Raw genomic sequence first — 20,767 nt, forward strand, 5'->3', positions numbered from 1 at the left:
GAAAGAAGGGGCCCTGCTACATGGATAATCCTATATCAGATATTAGAGAGAGCTTGGAGAGGCCGTCGGTCTTGGGAAATGAACTTCACTGGTGGGAGGTTATATTTACAGTACAAGCTCACACTGGCAGTTTACATTATAAAATTAGACATTGGAATTTATTGAAAGACTATACAAGATTTTTAATACATTATTAGTCTATCTCCTTATGGCATTGCACATAGTAAGTCAAAACCAAGTGTGGTCTTCAGGTGAAGTAACACATACTTGAACCCTCCCACAAGCAGGAGCACTGCAACTGTGCCACTGGGTGGGGACAAAGGTGTGATCACTGTGACAAGTTTACATAGCTTCTCACCATTATAAACTTGGAGGTAATTTATAACGCACAATGTCAACAGGAAATACATATAAACATGAGTTTTAAAAATATGGATCTAGTTCAGAGTGATAAAATTTTCCATTGTGGCAATCTTATGGAAAAACCCCTTTCCACTTTATGATAAGCTAATCAGCCATTTCAAAATCAAATCCAAAAGATTCGTAAAATTTACCAAAGAATAAAGCCTAAGCCAATACATCCATCAATTGTTTATTCGACAGAACTGTTAACCTTCATCACATACTTTTATACAAGAAGAAATTCAATTTTAAACATCATATATATATATATATATTCTTGCAGTACTGTCTGAACACTATTTCACAGCAGTTACGCTTTTTGTTGTAAAACAATATCTTTCTTTAAGGATTGTATTTTTTAAAAATGCTAATCCTGAAATTATGCCCACCTGAATGAATTTAAAACCAATTGCAAAAAACTGTAACACTTCCCAGTAACATTTTTCTTGTGAGCTGATCTAATTGTAACCTCAGTCGTCTTGTGTAATAGAGCATGCCACGAAAAGTAGAACTACATGGGTAAAAGCAGCTGTTTTAGTGGAAGACCTGAATTGTATCGGGAATGCAATAAGAAAGTTCTTAGTGAACGGTTAGAGGAAAAGTTTATTTTTAAAAAAAAACCACAGGGACCACACTATTTACCAAAGATTGTACCAATCTTAGGGTTAAATGGCATCTTAAATTGAGGGTGCTTCCACCATTTCAGCTTTGCAAGTAACCAGTAATGTGCATGTTCTTCCTCCCAGTGACTTAATAAACCTCAGAGATTGTAATCGAAACATAATGCATCAGTTTGGATGTCACTGCACATTAACTACAAAGAATGCCTTACAGAATTAGGCCTAAATGACCTACATTGTACAATGATAGATATGTTCCATTGGTAAAATCCTAAGCAAATGCAGAGGTCACAATACTAAATGTTCAAATAAGTTCAATACATTTTATTGCATTGTCAAATCCCTGAAAGCTCAGGTGCTTTATCATGTCCTAGGGTAACAAGATACGATTAATAAAACGCAGTAAAACCTGTCAAGTGACTTCCTTCAGGATGGACTTTTAAGCAGGAGAATTTTTAATACAAATCCAGAATGGTCATTAAATCAAAGTAAGGGTGTTAAGAGGGCAAATGGGTCACAAACATGTGGTGCCATCAATCATAACCCACAGTAGTTTGTGTTTACTATTCTTTATCTTTTTCAAAAAGTATACCAATTTACAAAGTGATCAGAGATGTACTTTTCAATGGCTACTCCTATAAATAAAGCTGCAAACAAGAAACTTTAAAAATAACTTGCTGACTAAAAAAAGGCAACTTGAAGCTCTATAGATATTTCCTTTATCATAGAAAAACTCATTGTTGAATGTTAACTTCCAAAATTCACTGCCGCTGCAGTAACATTTAGTATACATCATTTTTCATGTCATTTCATTGATATGAGACAGTAAGCTGCATTGCATGACATCATATTAATCAAAAACAATAAGTTAACTGAGGTTTAAAGCACCCAATGAATATCTAGTGGAAGAAAACCATTTTTAAAAATTACATCCAGTAGGCATGTGGTTAACTATAAAGATAACTGCAAACATTTTAGTGTTATTCAGAACATAAGATCACCAGAAGTCACAAAAACATTTTATTCAATTATTTCTTGAATTTCAAAGAATATTTCTTCTCCATGACACTTTAAATGAGTCTTACATAAGGGAACATGATGGCATAACAGATTAAGATTGCACAGTTTAATTGAAAGAAATGCTTTCCTTGTAAGAGTTAATAGACAGATTTTATGCAAGAATATCTAGGAAGCACAACAGAAATGCAGCCCAAAGAGCAGTCACCTTTGTGCACAAAAATGCAGCAATTTAAAAAAGTGTTCATAATATGATGAGCTAATCATTTCAGGCTGATCCACAATTGCAATCATTCATTTTTAAACCAACAATTCTATTGCTCCCTTCCACCACCCACTTGCCGAGGAGAGGGACTAGCAGACTTGCTCCTGGACCTTTGATTACATCACTTGAGCCAGCAAGGCCAACAGGCTTGGCAGGCTGCAGGACCTGACAACAATTTTACTCCCTTCATGGACAAAAACTCCAATCTGTTCAGGACCTAGTTCCCTTTCTTCAACTGACCAGCATCCTGCCAATGCTGTAGTATCATATTTGCACTGAATTTCTTGAATTACCACAGGATTGTTTCATTAAAGCATATAACAAATGGGTCATCAGAAAACAAAGGGAAAACCCAGGGACTTCTGCAGAAGCATGTGTATCAAAACACAGCAGAAAGATTGTTGATTTGTGACAGTCCTAAAATCCAGTTCAAGCAGGCTGAGGTAAATTGCTACTTTAAGAGACTCAAAACCTAATTCATCCAAAAGAGATCAAGTTGAGAGAATAAAACAATCAAAATTCTTTCAAAACCTACAAGACATAATTATGAGCAATCATTAACCTGGATATCCATTTTTATTAATTATTTCTTGACTGTTTAAACAGAGTTGAATTTGCTTGGAGGAGATTGTTAGCCTGTTATAAGCATTAATAGCCACTTATGAAATTTAATGTGACTTCTTGGTTCTATAGATATCTTTATTTTTAAAGAAAACTGTCACTGTATATGCCAATATATTAAAAACCTGTGATCTTCCGTAATTTATTTCTAAGCTCTACTATAAGCAGCTTTGAAGTGTGAAGGGCAAGAGAGTGTGAAGAAACTATTCTTGTTCACATTCCTGTCTACAATGTTCAAATTACAACTACAATTAATAAGTGGCCCTAGTCTACAAATTCTTGTACATTATTCTTGAAATAGGTACAGGCATCTCCAAGAACACCTTCTTACAGTGATTCTCTGTTAGTCCCCATTACCATGTGCATGGTTTAGAGGAAATAAAGAAAGAAGTGCTCCAGTGACTGGCAGGGTTTTGGGGTGAAGTGATCAAGATGCACACAGAGAGAAATAGCAGGATGAAGGCTTCACATTTACCCCACAAAAAAGATGCTGAGGCACTCCAGAAGTAAAGTGCATATGAATGAGTTGCCAAATAGAGCGAAAAATGATTTCCTTTTCATGAAGGGGATTGTGGTGGTGGGGTGGCAGGCAAGAGAAAGCAGAATAAAATATGACTAACTGGGCCAAGCTTAATTACAGGAACTTTAATGCTACCTTTTAGCTTCAAACTCTAAAATGTCTGTTTCTTCCTGTTTTAATGTGTAATAAATATTGATTTAGTCACTTGGCTTGGGCAAGTGAAGGCACCAAATAGCTATGAGTTAAAAGCTGCAGCTTTTGCAGTTTTTTGCATCAGATGATGAGTGTTGCCTTAAATATTGAATGAAATCCAAAAAGCTGTAGGGCTCTGGGTGGCTGCTCCATTATTACCATCTCGCACTTTCTTGCATAGTACAAATATAAACTTTTATATGCCTCTTTTCTCTCTAACTACCCGCCATCACCATCCCCCTACGACCCAAACCACATCCATATTGCTGAAACCGGAATGTAAATACCACGGATGCTGGAAACAGAACATGCTGGAAATACGGTTTCTCTGCGCATAGATGCTAACTGATCAACTGAGTTGGTGTTTCAGGTTCTGATGATAGTTCATCTACTTGAAACATTAACTGTCTCTCGATCCAGAGATACTGCCCAATCTACTCAGTATTTCTGGCATTTTCTCTTAATGTAAAAAAAAATCAGGACTGCAACAAAACCCGTGTCCATTCCAGTGTCAAAACTGAAAATACCTCAATAAAAGCTCCACACAGTTTGAGCTGTTGCATCAAGTAGGGAAACTACATTCAGAAATGATAGCATTTGTTGGCTTACAAAACTCCAGGATTAAGTGGCCCATCAGGATAAAAAGTTTGGACATCAATATCCTAGCGAATAGGTTAAGAGCCACAGTAAGAGGCCTACAAACAATTGCTACTGCGGATGTGATCTGAATGTCCAAAATTTGTGGAAGGTGGCGAGGTGGTGGTGGAGAAACATTTTTATTAAATTGGAAAATAAAGATAGCATTGATATTTCTCTGTCGTCAACTATTTTTGAAACTGGCTCCCAATGACAAGGGTTTTCAATTTTACTCAACTACGTAAATACTTCCCTCAGAATGCTGTCCAAGTTAAATAAAACATGATCTTCCTCTCAATTTTGTCAGCTTAATTTGCTCAAATATATTGTGTGTGTATAAATGTTTAAAGCTGAAAACAAACATCCCTAGAATACTATATATTCTGAGCCATATGTCTCATCATGGCCAACGATAAGTGCTAAAATCATCGCCAGGGGTTGTTTCAACTATGATTGATGACACTGAAGATAATAGCTGCATGGTTAACACACAAGCTTTACGTAATGATGATTCAGCAGCTTCAGAAAACAGCTTAAACAATTCCATCATCATCTTCATCACTCAAGAAATCCTCTTCTGCTTCAAACTCAATACCTTGGAAAAGCCTGCAAAATAACAAGTATTATTACAAAGGGCACCTTATTGAATTTCTTTTGAAGCTTGACCTACCTGTATCATTACTTCAATTTAGTGTGTGTGAACCATAACTGCAAGAATTATCACAGCAACTTTCGGGATGTAGGACAGGACTCAAATGCAGGCCCAAGGCAGAATTCTGTAAGAGTCTTCTGAGAAATCAGCTCTGGTAGCCAAATGGACAATGATTTTCGAAAAAAAAAACTTTTGTCATCAAGCAACATCAACTGATAATGCTAAGGAAGTTTTATGTCTCGAGTACTTTTTCCAGAGAGGAAAATTGTAAATAGAACATGGGAAATATTTTGACACATCTGTGGGATGCAAGCAGAGACTGGTTTCTGGGAAATTACATCTAATCAAAACACACAAATGCTACCTTCAAACATGTCTCTGAAGAATGTTTTCCAAATTCCTTTCAACAGATGGTGGTTCATCATCCACCTCACTATAAACCCATGAAAATATAATTTATAATCAACACATTCTGAAAAAAGAAAAAAACTCGTCAGACTCACCCATTTTATCTTTCTATTGCAACAGAATTTTCATCTCCTCTTCTGGGTAGCTTTGCCTTGTCTACTACTGTTTCTTTTGTCTAGCCTTGGCCCCCGACATTTCTTGGGCCTTTACGTGCACATCATAATACAGGACTCCACAGATTCACTGCTCATTTTCATATCTGCATGTATAATCTGTTAATCCCTCCTCTACATTGTCAGATTCTCCATGTAGAACACTCCACACATGCATTAAAATTCCATATCACTATTTCACTGGGCACACCACAGGACACTGATGTACAAATATTTTCAATTTGCGCCAACTTCACCACTGCTTTCACAAGTATTAACTGTTAAATTACTGGGGACTTTGAGACTGCATTTTATGTTTTAATTCTTATTTCGAAGAAATTAGGGCTTCTCTATGCCATTCTGTCACCTTTCCTATCCTTCTCCCAAAGTGTCAGCGAGCACCCCTCCTCCTGTATGAAATGCCACGGAACATTCTTCTAAATCAATAGATGCTGCATCATTGCAAGTTATTGTTTCTGCCCCTAACCTTCATGGGATGCTTTCACCTCGACAGCTTGGCCACTGTCCTGGTTGCTCTATTTTCAGCTGATCAGCCGCCACAAAAGTCCTGTTTGGCTGCACTCTATATACATAGTTTTGCATCCACCAATGCTACTAGAGCCAGTTCCAAATCTCATGTTCTCAAATCGCAGGTTCACAGTAATTCCAAATTGACACCACTATCCATGCTCGGACATCCAAGCCCCTGAAGTTCTCCTTCCTTCTAGTCCATCCACCTTAGAATCTTTCTACTTGCTACCCATCCAAGTGCTTCCACTGAATAACATATCTCTGCACTTATCATAAGCAATTCCAAAATGCAATAAATTATATATTACATAATGTAATAGCCTGTTATAAAATGGGTACACCCTACAAAACAATAAACACCAGATTTACTGTTTTCTTTTTCAATTCTTGTTACAATGCAGCTTGAACTTATATTAACCTATTATTCACTTATTTCATGGTTATATTTGTTACATAAGCAATCATGTGGAAAACAGAACAAGTAAATAAATAAGTTAATGTAGGTTCAAGCTGTGTTACAGCAAGGAATTTAATTTTAAAAATACCAGCACATTTGGTGAATTACAAGACTTGCTGCAGTTTGCATCATTTTGTGGTCGAGTCAATCTGCACTGTCTGAACAAATATAGTCACTGTTCAGTATCACATGCAGCAAGCCACCAGACAAAGATAAACATGAAAGCCTTAACATTATAAGCAATCTAATGTTTAAGAATACATCAAGGTAAAACTATTAAAAAAGAAACTCACTCATTGAAGCAGGGTGACGAGGAATCGCTGAAGTGACTATATGGATTTACTTTCGAAAGTGGGCATATGCAAAGCCAACAGAAATACTGCTTACAGCCAGTGCAAGTCATCTTATTGCATCCATTCACCTTCTGGAAAGGAACATAAATAAGATCCTACTGCAGCAGCCCAATGACAAAACATTCCATGATAAGCTATTTTATACAGGGCCTTGGTGAGACCACACCTGGAGTACTGTGTACAGTTTTGGTCGTCTTACCTAAGAAAGGATATACTTGTCAAAGAGGGAGTGCAACAAAGGTTCACCAGACTGATTCCTGGTTTGACAGGATTGTCGTATGAAGAGAGATTGGGCTGACTAGGTCTGTATTCATTGGAGTTTAGAAGAATGAGAGGGGTTCTTATTGAAACGTATAAATTTCTGACAGGTCTGGACAGACTGGATGCAAGGATGATGTTTCCGCTGGCTGAGTGTTCTAAAACAAAGGGTCACAATCTCAGGATACGGGGTAGGCCATTTAGGACTAAGATGAGGAGAAACTTCTTCACTCAGAAGGTGGTGAACCTGTGGAATTGTCTACCACAGAAGGCTGTGGAAGCCAAGTCACTGAATATACTCAAGGAAATAGATTTCTAGGCTCTAAAGGCATCGAGGACTATGGGGAGAGAGGAGTTTGGCGTTGAGATAGAGGATCAGCCATGATCATACTGAATGGTGGAGCAAGCTTGAAGGGCCGAATGACCTACTCCTGCTTCTATTTTCCTACATTTCTAATTTATTCTACAATGCTATCGACGATACCTTGACTGAGGTTTCAATTCTGTTAGTCTGTTTGTGTGTTCTAACATCTGTAAGTTGTTAGAACACACAAACAAGGAGGAATAGGCCATTCAGCCCCTCAAGCCTGCTCCACCATTTAATAAGATCATGGCTGATTTAATAGTAATCTGAAATCTGCATCCCATCTACCTCTGATAACCTATCACCCCCTTGCTTACCAAGAATCTATCCACCTCTGCCTTAAAAATATTTAGAGACTCTGCTTCCACCACCTTTTCAGGAAGAGAGTTCCAAAGACTCATGACCCTCTGAAAGAAAAAAATTCTCATCTGTTTTAAATGAGTGACCCCTTATTTTTAAACAGTGACCCCTAGTTCTAGATTCTCCCACAAGAGGAAACATCCTCTCCACACCCACCCTGTCAAGACCCCTTAGGATCTTATATTCTAAACTCCAGTGGATACAAGCCTAGTCTGTCCAACATTTCCTCATAAGACAACCCATCCATTCCAGGTATTAGTCTTCTAAACCTTCTCTGAACTGCTTCCAACGCATTAGGAACTGTAGCAGCAGAATCGATCGTCATGAAGCTCCAACAACATTTGAAGTTTATAGAAATAGGAATGATATAAAACATGATTTCTGTATAAGAATTTGCATTTATATATCATCCCATGACATCCCCAAGCACTTTACAGCCAACAATGTACTTTAAGTGGTCACTGTTGGAAAGCAGAGAATTTTGTTCCTTTATGGAGTGCCAACAAATGATGCCAAGCAGGTTTTATTATCCACCTAGTTCCCAATCTCAACTTTGTCACTGCACAATAATGATAAGTGCGGTTCGGCCATTTTTTTTCCTTCCAGCCTTAAAGGGAAAATATATCCTTGGGCTACTCCACCATACTTTAGTAGCTGATTCACCGCTGTCTTAGTACCAAAGCATAGGTATCATGCTTACAGGGGCATTCAAGTAGACATATCTGCCCCTGGGGATTTCTGAAAATGGATTTCTAACAATGATCAGAAAATGTTTAGCTTACATAGTAAAAAGAAAATGCACAAAATTTAATTTTTCTATTTTTCCCAATTTCTTTTTACCAAATAATGTAATCAAAAGGAAAATACATAACATAAAGAAGAAAAAAAATTACTGGGCTAGGCATTCAAACCATGACTATTCATGACACGGCAAATTAAAAGGAAAACCATGAATTCCATGAACAAGAACCTTAGAAATATATACACTGTACATGAAAACCATCTAAAACAAGTGCGAAAACTATCAACTTACATCAATTTCTGACAAGAATTTTTAAAATTTTAAAGACAAACTGCAAACTGAAGTTCGTAAAGATATAAGGTCCAGTGATACAACTATCACAGTATGTGATGATTAAAATTTTGAATTCAGTGTGCGCCTTCAAGCTGGTCAACTAACCTGTATGTTTGTGCCACAGCGGGGACATGGCTTTGAGTTCTTTTCAAGCCATTCCTGACTGCAGAACTCCTCCACTGCTTTCTGAAGCACTCGGCGGCCATAAGACTTTTCCAAATGATGTTTGCCAGATTCATCAGCCTTCAAATACTCATCACGCAGCGCAGCAAGTTTTTCTGAAAAAGATCCCAAGAAAGACTGAGAAACAAAGTAACTAGCTAGCTCACAAACAACAGATTTCTTTCCTCGTACTTCCTGCCAGTCTAACAAAAGTTCAAGTGTGAATGACAGCGGAATTAAAATTCTAGCATGTCCTAGTGGTTAAGTCTATTGCTCTAGTATTTCAGTTACCAGAATGAACATTATGTAGAAAACCATTTAAATTGACAAATCACACAATGAACCAGTCAACCCAAACAATGCAATCATTTATTCCAGTCTTCTCCCGTAATCTAAGATTGTGCACGTGGCCTTCTTACAGATTATCCTTATTAAATTGCACACTTGATGAACAATTTACCTCTTCCATGTTCTGTTAGGTTTGTAAATGAATCATTCAGAGCTAATGTACCTCAGCAAAATTAAGGCTCTTTAAACAGTGTAGTTTATTGAAAATGATTAGATCAAACTCAAATCAAGAGCATTTCCAAAAAAAATCAATTTCAACCTTAATATTTAACTGTTTATATATTAGGTAGCTACCAATATTTCATATCTAGTTCCACATTACACCTAGATGACTGAAGTTGATCACCTAAGTTACTATTTTCCATCCCAATCCAATCCTAATAGGTACTGTTTCATTCTTTCACCCCCAAAAACAATGCATCTGTACTTGTCCTGCTAACTGAAGCTTTCCTGTGTTGGCCTTAGTCTGTGTGGATTTCGGCCTGCTGACCCTGATGCAGCTACAAGCCAATATCTGAAGCCTTTTGCCCTGACTGTTGATTGATTTTTTTCCACTACTCCCACTTTTGCTGTGCTGGAGGCAGGTTGTGGAAGAAATAAAAAAAAAAGGACGGAGTTTGGTGGAAGGGAGGCAATTTAATCGGGTGGGGATCCCACCACCTTCCCACCCACTTAAGGGCCTCATCCTGCTGCCACTGATATTCACCCTGTGGCAGCCAGGGATTCATCACACATGGGAAGCCCAAAAGTAAACACTGGGTAGCTTGCAGAGTTCCAAGGAGTGGGTTGGGGGGGGGGGGGGCTCGTTCAAAGGCTGAATACACCTGATGAAGGTGCCTGCCATCAGGAAGGGACCCACTGAGAACCACCCCCCTCCGCTTGCTGCCGAGCTTCCTCCCATCGTCACTCACCCGTGCCTGGGTCCATTGGCAAATCTGGGCTTCGGGTTGGTGTGGTACCAGCACAACCGCCAATGAAGAGCTGCTGGTCTTTGATTGGCCAAGGTTTCTGCACGCCCCCACCCCACACCTCCCGGGTCCTTGATCCTGTGGAAAGGCCACCACCGTCCAGTTAAATGCCTCATTGACACTTAATGAGGGGGGGCTTCCTGAAAAGACGCGACATTGGGCTCTTGCTTGCTCTCCAACCAGCGGGCGAGACCCCAGTCGCCTCCATTAATTATCACCCAAAGTTTCCATTAGTTAATCCAGCACAATTTGCCAGAAATTGACACAGAATTGCAAGTGCAAATTACATCTTTTACGCTGGTTTAAAATATGTGCTGGAAGCTGTGTTACCGTTCCTAAAAATATCAAGGATTTTTTAATGCTAGGGAACAAAATAAACAATTAGGGCAGGATTTTACGTCCATCAGGCGGGCGCGCGCCCAATCTGATCAGGTGTAAAATCTCACACAATCTTTCAGTCGGTGGGCATGCGAGAGAGTCGGCAGCGCGCCTGCCAACAATTAAGAGGCCTATTAAGGCCCTTACAGTATTAATTAATTTGTATTTTTCACTGCCCGCTCAACCGTTTGGTTGGCAGGCGGGCGAATAGGCCAGGTGGCCTTTGAATTTTTTATGAAACCTCATCCACGGGCAGGATGAGGTTTCCACCAGTAAGTAAAAAAAGACGCAAAAAAAAACTTTTCCACTTCATTTTAAACATGTTCCTCTTCATGTGACTGAGTCACATGTGGGGACATGTTTATATCATTTATTAAAGCTTTATTTTCCTTTGCACAAATCTTCAGCTCCCTGAGGAAACTCCGTGTCCTCAGCGACCTGTCTGCGCTTGCCCTGCGCACACTGCTGCGCTTGCCCTCCTCCCGCCCCTACCCCAGCAGCGCTAAGCATTTCAACGCGCCTTTCATGCTGGCTAGCCGTTAATTGGCCAGCCAGAGTGAAATTGTGAGCGTCAGTACATTTCACGGCTGCGCCGGGGCCCGCCAGCCACGCCCGCCCAAGGGAAAATCCTGCCCTTATTTTCACAAACTTTGCCTGATTGCACTGTGTCATGGAAGATTTTACATTTGTGACAGATCAAACGAGTTTAAACAAAGACTTGAAAAATGACTTCTGTTCAGAAAACTAGCAAATTTGCATATGGATTGCGATTGCACTCAAAGCAGAACTTCTAGCCCACCGTTTTTATTGTTGGTAGGTATTCGTTTAGGGAAGAAAGTGTTCACAATCACAGGTGCTATAAACCATATCTATGCTTTTTGTCATAAGTTTGACCCCTGTAACTAGAAAGAATATTTACTTACAAATCACACATTTCGGGGCTTCAGGATGCCCTGAAGCACATCAGAGCTTCTGAAGCATAGGCAATGCTGTTTAGTAGGTAAACATAGCAGCCAATTTGCTGTCTGTGGGATCCTACTGTGTGCAGTGAGATAAATGGTCCACTTAATCTATTTTTGGAGATGTTGATTGTTTGCACTGAATTAACTGCAGTATTAACAGCATATGTGAAGCTACAAAAATGTTCCAACATCCTTCCACAACCCCAGCTCTTTTTCTCCACTCAACTATAGTGGTTAGCTAAAACATTTATATATGATTATTTGTATTATTAAAAATTCAGACAATGAACTTGCCAAATAAAGAAATTAGTAATTTGGAAGATGTTAAATAATGCAGATTTTGTAGAGGTTGGAATTCTCAGTGGCTGCACTCAAGACCAGCAAACATACCCCACAATTCAAAAATATCTGAAATAAAAGCTATGTTTCTATGAATAGCACTATATAAATTCAAGTTCATTTGCACTTTTGCACTTCCTCTCAAATCCTTGACTTCCGTCATCGTATTTTATGTCAACTATTTCCCCATTATAAATTCTGATGCCCACATATATAACTGGTTTGCTAAAATAAATTCTTCATGCAGTAATTACAGAATTTGGCTGCTGAAAGGCTTTGTGTCAACTTGTCGATCCGAAAATTTTCAGAGCTTCCATCCACCATCCTGTGTTCTCCATGTGCATTTTAGTTTTTTCGTTCCAATGTGTGTGTTTTATCTCCCGTCTGTCTTTTATCCCACACCAAACCCAACTAATCCATGGGCAGTACTGATGGTAACCTACAATTCCCCAGTGTCACAGATTTAAAATGATCATCCTTATGTTTAAGATCATGATCTCAGTTCCCCCTCACTCCTCCCAATCCCTGCAACTTCCTCCACCAACTTCCCCTCTCTGAACTTTCTTTTCCTCCAAGGGAAAGGCATGGGGCAGTGGGAACAGGGGAAACAATTTAATTTTGTTGCTTTCAAGACAGAAAGCAGCCAGGAGTTGAGGGGATACAGACAGGAAAGTACCTCTTTTCCCCATCCCACAATAACCCACATACACTTCAGAATATCAGTCACCATCCACCCATTAAAACATTTCCAAATTAGTGCCTGTTTACATAAATCCAAAAGGACATAGACCAGCATAGTGCAATATAACTATTCTTAACCTTTTTTAAAGTGAAAACATGGCCTTACCTGCTTTTAATCTACATGGGGAAATTCCATGATAAGCCATTTCACATAATGCACAAAAAGCATAACGACATCCTGGACAGATGCCCATGGTGTTTCCAGGCTCAAGCATCACCACTGACTTGCAAACAGTACGAGGGCAATACACTACATCTGTCATTAGGTCCAATGTAGACTGAAGGAGAAGGCGGTCGTATCGTGCAAATGTCTCCTCCCTGACCAGCTCTTTGACCTATAAAGATGCAATATTTTCAAATGCTTAATTTAGACTCCAGAAATTGAAAAATCTAATGAAACAAGTTTTATTTATTATTTTTTCTATCTTCTCAACGGATAGGACTTCTAAAATGGACAAGATGATTCAACTGTTTCTTAGATAATGAGATTCCTGCAGATTATTTTTTTCTAATTTTCTAAAAACTCTCCTTAGATGAAATTTTGAATGAATTAACCAGTATTTCAAAATACATCCATTGACAGTCGAATGGCTAATATTCCAATAAATTGCTAATGTTCCAATATTAATGGAATAATCAGCCTGAATATAGAATTTCTGACAAAGTAGCAATGTTTCCATGTGGAAAGAATAAAATATTTCTTTCTCTTTTTGTAGTCTGATCTAGTTCTTCAGCCAGTATTTGGGAGTGGTGATGAATGCAATGAAAGGAGATAACTAAATACAAATTAGATTAGCAAGATGGTCATAATTAAATTTTAATTTTGTCCATAAGAGAGCTGTAGATAACTGGTTATCCATTCAGCCCAAATGGTTCCTAGCCCACCTGCTTGCTGACTTGCACACCAAAGCTCTTGTTATCCATCCAGTGCTTGACGGCTCACCTGCCCTGAGTACACACTGATCTGTCTGTTGGTCAAGCTCAGTTGGAGCTAAATTGCAATTGAAACTTTCCAAGATTTCTCAGTCAGCCCAAAGGTGGTCACAGGTTTGAGGAATGTTGTACAGAAGAGAGCTGAATGTCATGGAAGCTGACCCAATAGCAAAGAATAAAGTACTTAGGGCAGCATATAGATGAAGAAAGGAGGAGAGAAGGGAGCCAAATTCAGAAAGCTGGAGGTGACCATGAAGGAGTGCCAAGATAAATTTTGCTGGAGATGCACTGGCTGTATTAGGGAAAAGTGGAGTGGAATCACATAAGAGTAGTCCCACAAAGCTGAACAAAAGATAAAAGGCCACAGGAGGATGGTGTGGTTGACTGTGTCAAATGCTGCAGAGGCCATGAGGACAGTAAGGATAAATGTTATCTGTGAGTCACAAGGGATGTGATTTGTAACTTGTGCTAGAGTTGATTTGGTGCTATGAGCAGGGTGAAAGCTGAACTGAAGGGAGTTAAACAAGGAGGTTGAAGGATGCACAGAGTGCTGGGAAGTAAACGTAACTTGGAAAGAATAGTGAAGATACTGGTGAAGAGGATGCATAGTAAGAAAAATTGTTTTTTCAGCAATATATCTAACCTTGATTTGATATTTTTATACTAGTGAAAGAAAATTACAATTAACTTTAGTGCTTTTAAATATGTTTTTTCCTGTTCTGTGTGTCAGTGCATCTCTAGCACTGGTTGGGGGATGCAGGGAAAGGGAGGAAAATGAGACCTGGCTTACTCTGTAAATTGCCAACCTATGAAATGTTAAAAAATTCTAGAAAACGTGCTGGGATTTATAGCCTAACTTATTGACTCTCAACAGATTGAGATATCTCTGGAAAGCCCATGAGCTCATTTTAAGCACAAAAGTGCTGTTTAGGTACATACTTTTGGGTTCAAATCTTATAATCTTTTTTAATTTGTCTCAATTTAGGAACAAAGTTAAATGGCAGACAAAAGCACCAAAAATATTTTGAGCAATTTAATTGGTTTCTGTTCTTTCTTTCATTAGTAAATATTACTGATGGCCAATAATTAAATATCTTTGTGTCTGCAGTAATTCCTCATTGGTTGGTTGTTTTTTTTACCCAATTTCACTGTTTAATTCAAAAGTTTCCTTTCATTCATTTGAATCTGCAAGATGCCAGTGGAGTGTATGAGCACAGAAGTTTACACAAGTACCAATCGTATTGGACAAATACGAGGTGAACAGCAACAGCGATTCAAAGAGTGGTCCAGAGTAGTCAGAACCTTTTTATCAGTTATGTTCAAGAGTCCCAAACAATATGTTGCCTCCTTAGTGCTATGGTGCAAGATGTCATGAAACAGGTTGAGAACTCTGGAAAGGGAGACAGAGCAGCCAAAACCAATAACAGAGTGCACTTGAGTTATTGTGAAACAGGTCAAGAAGCTAGGCACTGGCTTGAATAACAAGACCTCAAGGTTGATAATCCACCAGACTGTTTCTATTCCATGGATAAATTAAGGAAAGGCAACATATAGCTGCAGAGTTGGTCCAACAAGGAGAAGGTTGAAATTCTCAGGTCATTGTAGAGATTTCTGGAACAAAGTATGTTTATGCAGAAGAGATGACTCACCTGAAATGAAATGACACCTTTCCACTGTCCTTGCAGAAAAGGTAAATAGAGCAGTGGGGGACAATTTAAACTAATGTGGCAGAAGGGTGCGGAAAGACTTGGATATTTGAGACTAGAGAAAAAAAGTGACTGTGAAGTGGCACGAACAATCAAAAAAATTAAACAAGCAAACTAGGAAGAAGAATGGAGTCTGGATTGAGTCATATGTATGTGAATTCATAAGACTACTTCCTAGATCATAATGTTGTTAATCCGGCAAGGAAAGAACCTTGATTTCATTCTGGGAAATGAAGATCTTAGGACACAATCTGTTCTACCCACCAGTGCCTTTCCAATATTCTTCCAGTACAATGGGTCATGCCACTGCCCTGTGTTTCAAGTTCCCATACAATAAACCATTTCTCTCATATCCCAGTGACTGAGGATTGATTACTTTCATAAGCTCTTTGTAGTGTTGTATTAGATATTTACCAACCCATATTTATCACTTCAACTGAGATGTTCAGTTATGATTTGTAGCTAACTACTGAAGACAGAATTTGAGTCAATGAGCACAAGTTCAAAACACACTTTAGAGATGTGATGTGTGATAGCTGAGATGTTACAAATGAAATATAATGACTGAAGATCAACATTTGGAAATGTGTGCGCACAAAGGATAGACACGTTATGACCTTCATAGCAGTTGGCAGGGGTGGGGCAGTCAGTTCCTGGCTCATTTTTAGGCTAAATGCTTTGAGTTAAGATGCTAGCAACCAGACCACTTTCATGTTTCTGCTCAATAGATTCACACTGAAGAAATAAATTGATTAATGAACAGTTAATTATGTAGCTTAAAATTCAAAAGATCTTACTTGAGCTGGTGTGGCAACAGAAGTACACTTTGGCTCAGGACAGTTAAGGCACTGAACATTCCCATCGCGGATCTGTATCTCAAAATATTCTTTCAAACAACCCTTGCAGTACACATGCATACAATCCTTGAAGTACATGCAGTCAATGCCCAGCTTTTCATAAAAGCATACACTGCAGGTGAACATCTTGTTATGAAAGGCTTTCTGTTGCTGATTCTGATCAAAGTCCAAAATTTCACGCAAAACACAAGACCATGACTCCACATCCTGGATAGCTCTCGGGTCAAGAGGAAACTCTTTCAAGTTCTTCAGTTTGTTCTGTGATCCAAATTCTTTATCCTTATTATTAGAAGAAGTGTCATCAGATTTCTCATCAATGTTTCTTTGGATTTCTAATGGAGACTTGATTAGTAAAAAGGAGAGTGTCTCTTCTTTTAAGAATTGCATCCATGAAAATAGCACTACACAATTGTCATTGTCTTTCCAAATTCTATCTAAACAAGCACAAAGTGCAGAGAGCTGTTGGGAGACAAATAAACAGGTTATCAAGCAACATAAGGAACAAAATAATGGCCCGAATTGAGGTCAGCAGTGAAGCAAGACGCTCAGCGCTGACCTCAAAAGATAGCTGTTAATAAAGATTAAAACTAGTTTGTAAACCTTCGAGCCTGCTCCATTATTGAACAAGATTCATGGCTGAATATTTTCAATGACTGAGCAACCAGAGTTTTCTGGGGGTAAAGATTTACAAAGATTCACAACCTTTTACATGAAGAAATTTCTCCTCATCTCAATCCTAAATGGCTAACTCCTTATTCTGAGTCTGTGACCCTGTGTTCTAGATCTCCCAACCAGGAGGTGAAATATTTTCTCAGGGTCTAGTCTATCAAACATTTTATTTTAAAATGGATTTTTAAAAAATCATCATTATAAAAAAATTTGACATTCTACAAATGTAAAATTAGCTTTTCAGGGCCAGTGAGTATATTTAGCAGTAATCATGAAATTAGCACACCTTCAAGATCCCAGTTACACTTCTTTGAGCAAAGTGTAAATTGAAGCAACACTAACAGCATGAGTGGAAGCTGTTCATAGCTTCATAGATTTCCCAATGATTGCAAATTTGCAGGGGTGAGGGGAGGGCCTCAAAAGCACACCCTCTGGAGAACTACTGACAGGAACATCTTGATTTCCATGTTATTTTGTGCATGTGCTGACGTTAGAAGATTTAGCAGATGCCATCACTTTGTAAATTATAACGATGGTCAATAAGGTTTTGTTGTCGTTACTACTTAAAAAATGCAGGCTGCAGAATTAACGTTAGAATTACAACAAGGCAAAAGCAAATCTTTCTCTGCATACATACCAATGCACTACAAGGCAAAAGGATACATTTTGGTGAATCCCTAACATGATACTTTCATGTATTATTAAATCCATTTAGGGGTTCTCTGGATTACACAGAAATTCCAGCATAGAAACATGCTGTTTATCCTCCACACGAGTATACCCATGTATCTCCCTTTCCTTCAACAAACAATCCAATTTATTCCTAAAAATTGATAATCAATCACAAACTTACATACTGCATTCCACAGCCTTACAGTTCTGTATAAAAAATGGTTTCTCCTGCTCAGTCTTAAATCTCATGTTTAAGAAGAGTAAGTTAAGAAAGTGTATAGGACACTTGGCTTTGAATATAAAATCAAGGAAGTCAGGCTAAAATCTTTACAAATCACTGATTAGGCCTCAGCTGGAGCATTGTGTACATATCTTGGGCGCCATACTTTGGAAAGGATGTTAAGGCCCTGGAGAGGGTACAGAGGAGATTTATCAAGATTATACCAGGGATGAGGAACTTCAGTTATGTGGAGAGATTGGAGGAGCTATGATTGTTCTTGTTAGAACAGAGAAGAAGGAGGAGACACCTAATAGAGGTATTCCAAATTTTGAGTGATTTGATACAGCAAGTAGGGACAAGTAAGTCAGTAACCAGAAGTCATAGATTTAAAATAATTGTCTAAAGAATTAGAGGGAAATGAGGGGAAATATTTTCACAGTTATGATCTAGAACACTACCTGAAAGGGTAGAGGAATCAGATTAATCAGAAATGTTCAAAAGGCAATCGGTTATGCGTTTGAAGAGAGCCACTCTGAAGGATTGAGAGGAAAAAGGTTGGACTAAATTGAACAGCTTTATCAAAGAGTCAGTATATGCTCATTTGGAACAAATGGCTCCCTTTTGTGCTATGTAGCATTCTATTGTATATCCTTTATTCTAGACCCCTAATCACTGGAAACACTTTTCCTTATCTATTCTGTTCTACCTAGGCATAACTTTAAATACCTCCAGCAAATCACTCCATAATCACCTCTGTTCTACTGAAAATAAACCTAATGGAACTCTGATTGGAGTGCTGGCTTCTACTCTCTACAGAATTTTAAAAACACAAATTAGAGTTTATGGACATCTATATTCTTGCTCCTTAGTGCCTCAGATTCAAGAAGTATTTCTCATTTACAACACGAGCTCATTTTTGAATAGTATTTTGATACCCTGTGATTTAATGGAAATATTTTTGTTTTCCCCCTGTTTCTATATTTTTTTTCCTTTCACCCTCTCCCAAAGCTAGTAACTCCTTTTTGGCTACAATTTCATTGTTTAGGTCACCCGCATGACCATTCTTCACATACAAGTATAAAACCTGCATTTCAAGTCTACTTCCCGCTCATGGTGGATGGGCAGCAAAGGAATTGAGAAGGAAAGAATCACAGTTGAGCCTAATTCTGCCGTTATTGATGTCCAGCAGATATTGAAGGGAAATCAGGAGCAGAGATTGACGCTGATATTTCCTTCCATAAACCGGGGATGGCAATGCCTACTGTAGCAAGCCATTATTACCATGAGATCACCAGTTCAACAGGTACAGTACTTGGAATTGAACCTGTGACTATCTTGATGTTTATGGCTTTAATAACATATAGCATTAATGAACTAAGTGATGAAGCTGAGGGAGCTGGGGGCAGGGAGGAGAGAGCAGAGACAAAGGCTCCATTCTGCCAATCAAAAATAAAGGCAGAGCCTCAAGACAAAACAAAGAATGAAACTACATCAAGCTGTTAAAGTTACTGATGGAGCTCTTCTATTCAACTTACTAAATTTAAGAAATCTGCAGGAGACCTTTTTATGCTGCGTTTCCGCACCCACTCCACCCCCACCCCACCAAACACCCTTTATCTGGTTATAAATGGAATGTTTCAATTGTGTCATGGATTAATTCTCAGGCAGATAGATTACATCATCCATTCATTTTCTAATCTCATGCAGTGGAATGGGTCATACCAAAACAGCATGAGCATCATAACATCGGCAATAGATTTGGAAAGAAAATCCAGTAATTTTATTTGGGACATAAAAGAATATTTAGAGAATTTTTAAAAGAAACATTGACTGTCCATAAGACCATAAGATGTAGGAGCAGTAAGCCATTCGGCCCATCAAGTTTGCTCCACCGTTCAATGAGACCATGGCTGATCTGATAATCCTCAATGCCACTTTCCTGCCTTTTACCCATAACCCTTGATTCCCTTACTGATTAAAAATCTGTCTATCTCAGCCTTGTATAGCTTAACGACCCAGCCTCTACAGCCCTCTGCTGTAAAGAATTCCACAGATTCACTATCCTCTGAGAGAAGAAATTCCTCCTCATCTTTGTCTTAAATGGACGACCCCTTATTCAGATTATGCCCTCTGGTCCTAGATTCTCCCACAAGGGGAAACACCCTCTCAGCATTTACTCTGTCAAGCCCCCTAAGAATCTTATATGTTTCAATAAGGTCGCCTCTCATTCTTCTAAACTTCAATGAGTATAGGCCCAACCTACTCAACCTATCCTCATAAGAAAATCCTTCCATACCCGGGATCAACCTAGTGAACCTCCTTGGGACTGCCTCCAATGCCAGTATATCTCCTTAAATAAGGGGATCAAAATTGTTCACAGTATTCTAGGTGTGGTCTAACCAGTGCCTTCTATAGTTTTATTATTTATTATTTATAGTTTTAATTATACTTGGAGAAACGCAATCGGACTAGCCATTTAAATACTGTGGCTACTAGAGTGGGTCAGAGGCTAGGAATCCTGCGGCAAGTATTTCACCTCCTGACTCCCCAAAACCTGTCTACCATCTGCAAGACACAAGTTAGGAGCATGATGGAATACTCTCCATTTGCCTGCATGAGTGCAGTTCCCATAACAGTCAAGAAGCTTGACGCCATCCAGGACAAAGCAGCCTCTTGATTGGCACCCCATCCACAAACATTCACTCCCTCCACCGCCGACACACAGTGGCAGCAGTGTGTGCCATCTACAAGAATCACTGCAGGAACTCACCAAGGCTCCTTAGACAGCACCTCCCAAATCCACGATCACTACCATCTAGAAGGACAAGGGCAGCAGACACATGGGAACACCACCAGCTGGAAGTTCCCCTCCAAGCCACTCACCATCCTGACTTGGAAATATATCACTGTTCCTTCACTTTTTTAAAAA

At 38.8% G+C, this 20,767-nt stretch overlaps 1 protein-coding gene across 5 annotated transcripts in view; it reads right to left on the minus strand.

Moving 5' to 3' along the window:
* Positions 1-578: 578 nt before the first annotated feature.
* The window catches only part of rnf14 (ring finger protein 14), a 29,469-nt gene continuing 9,280 nt past the window's right edge, over positions 579-20,767 (minus strand). For 4 of the 5 annotated variants that reach the window (XM_078551026.1, XM_078551028.1, XM_078551027.1 and 1 more), the window contains 5 exons: positions 16,218-16,736; positions 12,888-13,116; positions 8,989-9,161; positions 6,767-6,897; positions 579-4,879 (listed from right to left, as the gene is read on the minus strand). In XM_078551026.1, coding sequence (XP_078407152.1) covers positions 4,807-4,879; positions 6,767-6,897; positions 8,989-9,161; positions 12,888-13,116; positions 16,218-16,736 — 1,125 coding nt within the window. In that variant the 3' untranslated portion in view covers positions 579-4,806. Of the gene's footprint in view, positions 4,880-6,762; positions 6,898-8,988; positions 9,162-12,887; positions 13,117-16,217; positions 16,737-20,767 lie in introns of those variants that run through there. The other variant, XM_078551031.1, reaches the window with a different exon arrangement.

This window comes from Cetorhinus maximus, chromosome 10 (assembly GCF_964194155.1).
Source record: "Cetorhinus maximus chromosome 10, sCetMax3.hap1.1, whole genome shotgun sequence".
Lineage (NCBI taxonomy): Eukaryota > Metazoa > Chordata > Chondrichthyes > Lamniformes > Cetorhinidae > Cetorhinus > Cetorhinus maximus.